The sequence below is a fragment of the Penicillium chrysogenum genome (genome assembly GCF_028827035.1).
Source record: "Penicillium chrysogenum strain IBT 35668 chromosome Unknown utg000001l_segment0_segment0, whole genome shotgun sequence".
NCBI lineage: Eukaryota > Fungi > Ascomycota > Eurotiomycetes > Eurotiales > Aspergillaceae > Penicillium > Penicillium chrysogenum.
In genome coordinates this window covers 9,358,703-9,368,717 of record NW_026622749.1, presented here as the reverse complement: position 1 = coordinate 9,368,717, position 10,015 = coordinate 9,358,703, and the positions used below count along the sequence as shown (strand labels likewise).

At 45.8% G+C, this 10,015-nt stretch overlaps 4 protein-coding genes across 4 annotated transcripts; 2 read left to right on the top strand and 2 right to left on the bottom strand.

Moving 5' to 3' along the window:
• Nucleotides 1–397: 397 nt before the first annotated feature.
• N7489_003632 (uncharacterized protein) lies at nt 398–1,030 on the top strand (the record flags this gene model as incomplete). The annotated part of the gene is made up of 2 exons (XM_056709387.1): nt 398–616; nt 686–1,030. 2 exons carry the CDS (start codon nt 398–400, stop codon nt 1,028–1,030), a joined length of 564 nt encoding a protein of 187 aa, XP_056573689.1.
• Nucleotides 1,031–5,130: 4,100 nt separating this feature from the next.
• On the bottom strand, nt 5,131–5,364 carry N7489_003631 (uncharacterized protein; the record flags this gene model as incomplete). Its single annotated transcript, XM_056709386.1, has 1 exon — nt 5,131–5,364. The coding sequence occupies one exon, from the start codon at nt 5,362–5,364 to the stop codon at nt 5,131–5,133; it is 234 nt and encodes a 77-aa protein (XP_056573688.1).
• A 2,606-nt stretch (nt 5,365–7,970) lies between these two features.
• Nucleotides 7,971–8,240, top strand: N7489_003630 (uncharacterized protein; the record flags this gene model as incomplete). Its single annotated transcript, XM_056709385.1, has 1 exon — nt 7,971–8,240. One exon carries the CDS (start codon nt 7,971–7,973, stop codon nt 8,238–8,240), a length of 270 nt encoding a protein of 89 aa, XP_056573687.1.
• A 947-nt stretch (nt 8,241–9,187) lies between these two features.
• N7489_003629 (uncharacterized protein) lies at nt 9,188–9,906 on the bottom strand (the record flags this gene model as incomplete). Its single annotated transcript, XM_056709384.1, has 4 exons — nt 9,188–9,293; nt 9,373–9,409; nt 9,440–9,556; nt 9,768–9,906. The coding sequence occupies 4 exons, from the start codon at nt 9,904–9,906 to the stop codon at nt 9,188–9,190; spliced, it is 399 nt and encodes a 132-aa protein (XP_056573686.1).
• Nucleotides 9,907–10,015: the final 109 nt, after the last annotated feature.

Here is a 10,015-nt window from a genome sequence, read left to right as displayed (position 1 = left end):
TGGTACCGGAATTCACGACATGTCAACCTTATGCAGGAATGATGTTGTGATGACAGACGCGACCTTCACGCCACAGAATCATGGGCAGGGGGTCAAACTTGGTGCCAGCTTGCGGGGCCCCAGGCGCGAACGAATAGTAAAATCCTGTTCATGAGTGGAACTCGGCTGTCATGACTGTGACGTGACGCTCAGTACCTGGGTCCTGTCGACATCGCCGCAATGACGTCATCCTGCGCGATTCGCCCATAAAGCAGCCGTATAACTTCTGATTGCATTCATGACATTCTAATCTCACTGCTCTTCAACCCAATGTCCCGCTGTCTTTTGCATTCTTCTCATACGCTTTAGAGCTGCTCAGGTCTTTAACTCACGCCGTCATATATCGCGAACATTTGCCATGGCATCCAGTATCATCGACGCAATCAAGAGAGATCACCGCGAGCTCGAGGAATACTACAAAAAAATCCTCAGCTCCTCAAGCGACAAAGAAAAGACTCAAATGGCAGAAATCAATTCTCCTGGGAATTGGCCCGTCACTCGATCGGCGAGGAGCTGGTCGTCTACCCACAGTTCGATAAGAAGCTCCCTAATGGACGCGCTATGGCGGACAAGGACCGTAGAGAGCACCAATCAGAGTGTCCCTTTACAGTCAGTCTATCATGCAACTAGCTAATAAGCGTGGCAGGTCAAAGAACAACTCAAAAAATTCCAAAACATGAAACCTTTGGACCCCCAGTCTGAGTCTACCGTCAAGGCCCTGATGCAAGATCTATCCGAGCACATTAAGGAAGAGGAGGACCAGGACCTCCCGAAACTAGAAGGCGCCCTCGCGACCGAGGAGAGCGAGAACCTTTCAAAATCCTTTGGCAGGACTAAGATGTTCGTGCCGTCGCGTTCGCACCCCAGGGCTCCTAACAAGCCTCCATTCGAGACAGCGATTGGACTTATCACCGCCCCAATTGACCATCTGGCTGATTTGTTTCGAAAATGGCCGCATACTTCTGGTATGCCGAATTCGTCGACTAAGTAAGCCAGTCGGTACGATTATAGGATCTGGACTGTCTGATTTCTGTTATGCCTCGCCCGATCCACTAAGAACGTTGGCGAATAGGGCGAGTTTAATGAGCGGGATATGATCGGAGCATGTGAAAGCGGATGCCGGGTCTCTCAGGCAGCCATGAGTAAATCATTCTGGCTCGTTAGGCGTATATACTCTTCCTACGTCACTATGCTTAGTTCGCCCATTGGGGGCTATTACGTCTTCTCTTGCTCTTCCTATTTTAGCTGTAACATGGTAGCTGATGGTACCAAGCCGCTTATCAATACTTCCCATTATGAGGATAACTCCGTGTTGCCTTGTCCATGCAAAATCTCGTCTAGTGAGTGTATGCCGAGGACAATCATTTCGATGAGGGGTTGTAGAAAAGCTGATAGTAAAAGGGAATAGCATAAGACCTGTACGTGGCCACCGGAGATGAAGAGTAATATTTTTGCCAAAATAGACAAAAATCATTGTCAAATGCGAAGCACTTGAGCAATCTCACTGTTTATCACGTCGTCACCAAACCACCGTCTTTGTATCACCGTCGTAAGCTTTCTGAAAGTTGAAAGAGAAACAAGACCGGTACCCTGCAATTGGACTCTTACAGTTATATTTCTCCTACAGTCTTGGACACCGAGTCGCAAGCAGGAACGAACGTATCGAGCACAAGCGGTCAGTACCCGTTGATTCAATGGTTGCTTTGCACTAATATTACTAGATTGCGATCTGGGTCTCGACCTTCACGGCATCTGGCAAGAGTCCCCCGGATTACCCACACCGTCTCCCTGTATCGCCACCGATCTTGCTGGTCTGCGACATTTTCTCTGGAATGAAGCGAGCATGCAGATATGAGACTCCAAGGGTCTTCCTTGATCAGTCGGAAACAATCCGTCGGCCTTCAAGCGGACGTGTCCAGATCCCCTGTCTATCCCTACTCACACTAGTGACATTTCCACTAGATGTCGGCGTTCGTCTTCACTGAGGGGCGCACTGCATGGAGTATGATTAGCGCAGTTTTATCGGACATCTGGCGAGACTATAGGAGAGACACTGTTCTTCCGGCTTCGGTTTGAAGCGGCCCTGGGGAATCTCCGTTGGGTACGCGGGAAGCTACTAGACATAATCTCCTGATACAATGTCGGCGCAATAGGAATTAGCTTCCGCTTGTCCCTATGGGATCTTCTTAAGCCTCCATAATATTCGAGTCAATTTCTCCGCTGGATATGCTACATATATACTGTCTTTGAATTCGGGGTTCTAGTGCATACTAGATTGGGGCAGTTACGAGTGAGACTGGTCCAGAACATGCGGGATTTCGCGGACATATAACGGTGAAGACATTGATAATGAATCGAAGGCTATTTTATACCCTTCTTACTGTAAACTTTCGGAAAGATGTAAGCAGCTTTCAATGCGATAATTCCCTCTGCACTGCCTCGCCGCTTATAGTGTTTTTCTGCTACCGGGATGGAACGGCGCAAAATCCGCAATGGGCAATTGCTACCTTCTCTTGCAACGTCCGGCAGTCCTGCGAGACTGGGCCTGAAAGGGTAGATCTAGTCATCGAGTAGGCTAATCAGTAATTCTTAGATTATTCAATACCTATTCGAGAAAGCGTAGTCGAGCTAGCTGCTTCTCGTAATGAAACTGAAGAGCGCCCGCCCCTTTCTATACCAGCCTCCTTCAGGTTCTGATTGCTTTGATTGAGCTTCTGGCCATCAATGTGCTTGCTCACGCTCGATTCCTATATGCGTTGATTGTGGCTAACGAGTCGAGCTGCTGAAAGGCAAACCTGGGATCGTCGCGTTCGAGGTCTGCTAGCACTTTCAGGATTTGTTAGAATGGCTCGGCCCTCAAACTACGTCTTATTTCTCCTTGTATTGAAAAGGGAGGGCTGCTATGGTCAGTCAAAGAATTTGAAGCCGAGTGTTTCACCTACCAATGGAAAGACATGATCAGTAGTTTCCTATGAATGGCTTTATCACTAAGGCTTGGCAGTTTACTAGGCCGCTATTCTCCTTCCTTTTCCTGGTCTGGCGAGCTCAGAGCTGTTAGGAATCTATATTGTCCACAGGAGAAAGTCAACAATTTGCGCATTACTATTTCCAACAGGGCCTTGGTATATGTTATTGACTATACTGGATTCTACACTGTTAAATGATACAGTCAGGCTTTGACTAAAATTTGACCACTTTTTGGTGGGCTGTTGGCAGTCAGTCTGATCATATATAGTGATCAACGAGTCGGGCGTGGGAAAAGATCAAGCATCACGATATTGAGGGCCAGATATAAACGCTCATTCAGGGGATATACATTTCAATCGGGCATCTCTTTCGCTTTGGTTGAAAGTCACAGAAGCCGATAGGCAGAACATTGTAGAACTCACAACCTCAAATTGTAAACTTAAACAATAAAACAAAATACAAAGCCCAATATATCTAGATAGACATTAGTTCAAAAATTGAGTCAACGTATGGCCAAGCTTCAACGGTTGACGGGTCGAGCGCCCGTAATTGCAACCGTGGCATCACGTTGAAGCGAGGCTAGGAAGAAAGTCCATGATTTCTGGAGATGGAATTGTAGGCGCTTTTTGGTGATTCAACGTTATGTCGCTCACGGGTGAGGTGATCAGAACAAGAAATATAGGCTTATCATTGCGGATTGAATATATTAACGAAGCCTCAATTTAAGAGGGCCGTGAAGGATTCAATAGTCAGCCAACGTTTTTTAACCGACTCAGCATCCCTTTCTCTCAACGCCACTCTTACTCGTCCCTTACAGCATCTAAGGTATCAAAGATGTCACTACAAATAGCTGCGGTAAAAAGGAGATATGGGTTTCAACAAGCCTCAATCAAGAAAGGTGACCTTTAACGGTTCCTACCAAGACAGAAACCAAGAAGCCTATAAATACGTCCTCTACCCCCGGCAATTTTCTCTATGATTTATTCACTTGACTCTGCAAAATCGAGTAGACTTGTCTGTAACGCATCCAGTAAGTTCTCCCTTTTTATCGGGTACTAGAATTTACACCGTACTAACATTTATGGGGTACATCTTGGGGTAGCACATCAGACAGTGCGTAGGGGAGATCTGATACCACGCAAATTCACTATGCATACACGCTAGCAGATTAGCAATACCAGATTTGGTTAGCTAGTCAAAGTGTCTATGCGAAGACGTCTTTGCTATAGTAGCTAACCGAGCTGATCAACTATCGCGCCTCTGGATGTACCTCAAATTTGACGCGCGACCTTTCATACTATAGGTAACTACAGTATGTGAAAGCCTGCAAATCCTTAAAACTACACTAACTCGGAGGACACGAGGCAACCAGATCCGTGGACATTTGACCATAATGCACCAGTGCAAGGGTCACAGCTCCTTGCCGTCTCTTCAATCCTGTCTCCTGACCATCAGAATATGTAAGCTATGGGATGTCACGCTGACCTACTGGCTAATAATTTACAGTGAAGATTTGGGAGCTCACCAGACTCACCCTGATAATACTGCACTACTGTCAGTACTCCACGAGCCATGGCTTACACACTATTCCTGGCCCCGTCGCTTTGAGCAATGCAGCATGTCCTAGATGGAAGATTGCAAATCAAGATATCGGGTCAACAGCAGGGTGCGGACATTCAAGGGCGAGCTCCGTTGCATAGAAGCTTGAGGCGTCCGTTCTTCCTAGTAGTTAGTGAGTTATCGCGCCTTCTAATCGCGCCGTGTTGTCTATGGACGGGGGTGCACATAGTAATGGTGTTTCACCATCCACGTTGATATCGGCTTCGTGGCACCATTCACGATCCGTATAAAGTTCATCGCAAAAGATGCCTGAATGCAAACACCCGACGTATAACAAGTCCACCGGTTCCTACCAGCATTATAATTAAAAATTTCGCCGCTCTTGGGAACCACGAAACAGACTTTTGGCCAGTTGTATTGAGCTAAAATAACGTAGTTATAGAGGCTTCAGCACCAGTCGAATGTATAAAATTCGAATTTCCCTCGCAAATTCCTCCGTATGCCTCTTCCTCCTCCACATTTTGTTTGTGCCGGTCGATGCGAAATCCCAGCTTGTTCGCTGCATCAGAGCGATGACTTGCCAGTGGGTTTCCCAGCCTGAGGGATGAAGTGACTGCTGCCAGCTACGTTCCCGCGGCGATTGTTATCCGGATCTGATTCAACTCTCTGCTCAGGCTTATCCGCTGCGGGATTGTGGATTCCTGCAGGCTTTCTAGCCTGAGGCATGAAGGGATTGCTGGCAGCGACATTCTCGCGATGACTGCTATCCTGATCTGAACTCACTCTAGGGTCCAGCATGTTAGCAATTCTATTATTGTGAAGACCACCTTTGCCACCTTTGCTATAATTGTGTGCATATCCTAGATAAGCGTCGGGAGCGTTCTGGCTTCCTAGGAATTTAATTAGACCTGATAAGTGTAGACAACAACTGAAGTAGAGAGGTGAACTATACCGCTATCGACTCGAGGGTCAAGTTTATTAGCAAGCTTAGAGTGGTGAGGTCCGCCGTTTCTCGACTGGTCCGATATAGCTAAGTGTGGTGCCCCGCAGTGGTTATTAATATAGGATTAAGTAACTACGCTCATCCCCTAAGCGGTATTATATATATCTTTTAAATCGTTTACCGATTACGTAGTGGTGACATCGGTAAATTCATAGGATAATCATCGGGATCGCTAGCTTAGTCATATAGAACTGAATCTACTAAATTCGTAGATTATTTGCCCCTAATAGGCTTTGCTAGCCCAGAAATAATTTTCCTATTATATTTCTACTATCGAACTATACGTATAACTAATTCGTAATTAGTCCGCAAATAGCATCTATATACACCCGCGCGGTTATCGTTAATCCTATCGCGAGACCGGTCTTATTAAAGTTATAAATATTAGCGGGATCTATTCTAGAATGAAGGATAGTTTTCAAACAGATTAAGCCACTCCTAATGATTTTCGAACCTTCGTATTTCGCACGCTCGTACTTATAACGTTTCGAGAATCGGGAGGAAAGAAGAGGGTGAAGTTTCATAAAGTTATATACCCATTTTTCGGCGATTAAAAGAATCGGGGTAGTTTAAAGCAGGTTCGTAGTTCCTCGTATAGTAGAAGGCCGTAGGGGGCTACTCCGCGTGTATCGAGTGAGAGGATTTCTATGGCTAGAGTCCGTTCGCGAATTAGGTTATAATTCAAGAGTATCGGGCACGACTTATCACGGCCGGCTACGCACGAGAAAGCATTAAGATCCGCGCGACCTTTTAGAAAACGTGTTCGGGTAGTTAGCCGAATACTTATAGAAAACGGAACCTAAAGTGGAGTTATATTGCTTATTGATTGGTCACTTTTAGTACGCGGCGAGGATATTCGATTAGTGGCGTAGAATAGGTGTGGCTAGAGGATATCGCCGTTACGAGGAAGTTTAAAAAAAGCATTCCTCTTATTCTTTCTTTACATAATCTAGTAAGAACAAAGGGAAGACTAACCTTACGCACACTGCTCTAGCAATCCACTTTGTCGTGTATAGCTAATCTTAACTAAATGGCCCTACTAGAGAAACTGTTAAACTATAGTAAGTTATATAAATCTATTAATAAGTAGGTGTATTATCTTCGCTAACCTTATCGCGGCGCGCTAGATATCTTAAAACAAGTAAAAGCGGCAATAGCTAGTCACACCGCGCTTAGAAATGTATCTATACTAGTCCCGATACGACTCGAGAGTGAGTCGTCGTTTACCGTATCGCGCGGTATTAGATTAAACGTTATTACAATTGCCGACTATTTCTATAAGCCGGAATAACTAATATATCGGCTATCCTAAAGAAATGCTCGAATAGAAGTTTTGAAGTCGACGGTAGGGCGAACGTTAAAGTGAGAGAGTACAACTCTAGAAGTCGATAGCGGCGTCTAGACCTAAAGCACAGCGCTAAACGAAGAAGGCAACATAAGTGATTTTGCTAATTCCCTAAAGGGTGCCGCCTCGGGAGTCTCGACTACTATACCAACGTTTACGTACACCGCAAAATTAATATAGGTCATAAAGGTGGGTACAAATCTCCTCTGTAAAGACCGATCCGCAACGAGGAAGGTTAGGACAGAGCTGAGGCCGAAGGGAAGCACATATATGGTTTTAGTCATTTCGCCGAGAGTAGCCGTTATGCTAAATACGAAGATAGCCGCGCTGACCCCGAGGACGACGAGCAAAAGCAGGCCCGGCTTTCGAAGAGCACACCCATAGGTGAGGATGGTAAGCCATACGTTGAATGGGATTTCAACTTACGGTTCATGCCCCGTAAGTAGTAGTGAGAAAGCTATGAGATGATGAATCGCGTAGTTCTATCCGAAGCTTTGACTCGAGCTTTCCCAGCTGTCGTGCGGCCCACGCCTAATTGCGCTCTCGTAGCTTGAAATTAGATTCAATCAAGCGAACCGGAGCGGCTCGTATAAAGGCGCCCGACCGACCATGTCAGGGGATGAAAGAGGTTGAAATTGCTTCTTAACGCACCATCAGCACAGCCAGGAGGAACACGTCTGCTTGTCACCATGGAGCTGTCTACCGAACCCTCACAACCTATCGACTCTCAATCTCCCCATGGCCCAATGCCACCCCCTCGACTCAGCGTCGACTTTGGCTAGCGCAAGCCAAATCACTCATCTCCTACAAAAATACACCAAGTGTAGATCCCCGTTACATCATCTCGTATCCACTCGCCAAGAAGCGTCTCAAGTTTAAAGGCTACTCGACCGGCGAGTTATTCGGCGTCGGCTGTTTAAACCTAGTCAGCATCGATGCCAACTACGAAATCCATGGCCGCAAAGACCCTACTCTCACCGATCTACCGCCGCATTGACCACTGGCAAGTTCACTTTGAAAATTTGGGGGGTAAAGAAGCTAGGTCGAATTAAATCCATGGGTCCAATGGCACACAACCAGAAGCTGCAAGAAGAGATTGTTGTGACTAGTTTGACTTTGTCCTACCAAATGGCGGTACGGACCGGTACTATCCTCAATTTGGCTGGGGCCCTCATTGCTCGTCCCGGACATGAGCCTAAGGCTGGCAGCTCGGCCGCCAGGACTGTTCCTTTCTCTTCCTCTCGGGAATCCACTGCGATTGGGCAACCACAGGCTGAGGCTTCTGAACAGCCTGCTAATGGAACTCAACCTCAATCGGCTATCTAAGTTTTGGCTGTACCGAGCTTGCGGGGTTGCATTTGTTTTCAGGGATACCATACTACGATAAACGAACACCATTTATTACCGCCCCGGCGGCTAAGCCGAAAGGGCAACTATCACTGATATATTAATACATACATGTCCAGGTATATGTTGTGTCTCCTTGGTGCCCATATATGCTTACTTCCAGTATTTTTCATCTCAGCTGTCGATATTGTGGCGGGCCCTCGTGGGTTAGTATTCTGTTAGTAGGCTGGCTTGAAGGCGCTTCTTCAAGTGTTCAACATCCTATCCTCGGCAGTTGAAGCGCGTCTACCGCTTCTGGCACGAGGCGGTCGGTGTAAATTAGGTCGGGGAGGGTGAGTGATTGGTATCGGCCGAGATAGTTAAGCGGCGTTGAGTCGGCCCGTAGCGATTGCAAACCGTATTGAGGCCCGCACTGCTTCTAAGCTCGGCGTCCGATTTCGATCATCGGAAGGCGATTTTGCGCCCAGCAACAAGGATATGTTGCCTCGGTGGGTCTGAGTACATTATAGCATGTCCGTCTGGTGCGTACTCCACTTCCAGCAACGAAAGAGGAAGAACAAGAGCCTTTGCCATGATCTATGATTGCTTGCCCCACTCTGTAGAGATGTCTGACGGAAGGCGGGCTTGTATCACTAGCGCAAGATTCGGTATTTGCAATATTTTCATTCGATTACCACTAGGCTGGACTCTATGCCTATCAAGGTAGATAACATGAAATGTTGTGATCTCTAGTAACCGCACGATGGGTTTCGGAAACAGTTCCATGATGGGTGTAACAGATCTTCTTTAGATATGATTCTCATTCAGCAAACGAACTTTGCTGAGCGTTTGCCCTTTGCTAATGGTTGTCTGGGATACTCTCGTAGTAAAAATCTGAGCTTCCTCGGCGTCTAGTAAGCCTAACTAGCAAACTTGAAATTATTAACCTAAAGATACCGATAGAAAGACCGTAATATATCCCACTCTTCGGTCACTAGAAGGTCCTCAAAATCTCCATTAGGTGGGAGGTCATCATTTTGCCAGTCGTAGGCACTAAGATAATAGTTCAGAACCTCGAAATATTTTTTAATCGTTAGCTTAACTTAAGGCGTAACCAGATCAGGGGACATACACTATGCTCTTCCACTCGTCAGCTAAAAACTTTAGGTCTAGAAAAGACCGATTAAGCTAGCTATCACAAATAGGCTCATTATTAGAATCCTGGTAGGTCACGATATATAGGTGCTTAATAGCATCCGCCGTGGTGATTATCCTATATAGATCGACGTTAAGCATTTTCTCCACGAGATAAATGGCTATAAAAGTGAGTATACCTATAGCAAAAGGAAATGTATTAAAGTTTATTAAAGGCGATCGCTTACCTTAAGGGTCGGCATCTCTAAGGATAGATATAAGTCTAAAGAACTCTTTCTTTAGTAACGAGTCTACAAATTCTAAGGTCTATAAGTCGTCATTAGTAATCATTAATCTAGCCTTAGGTTACGTATCTCAATCATACACTCTTACTATAGACTCTCTTTATAACCTCCTTAGATAGCTTCCCTAAAAGCTCGGTAATTAAGATGAAATGATATATATGGTTTCTCCTAGGGAAGAGATCCTTCCCTAGTATTATCTCCGCTAGAATACACCCAATGCTCCACATATCCACCGCGTAGTTATAATTCTGCTAGATTAATATGATCTCCGGCGCGCGGTAGTATCGTATGGCGATATAGCCGGTTATCTAGGTATCTTATTCTTAGGCTAAACTA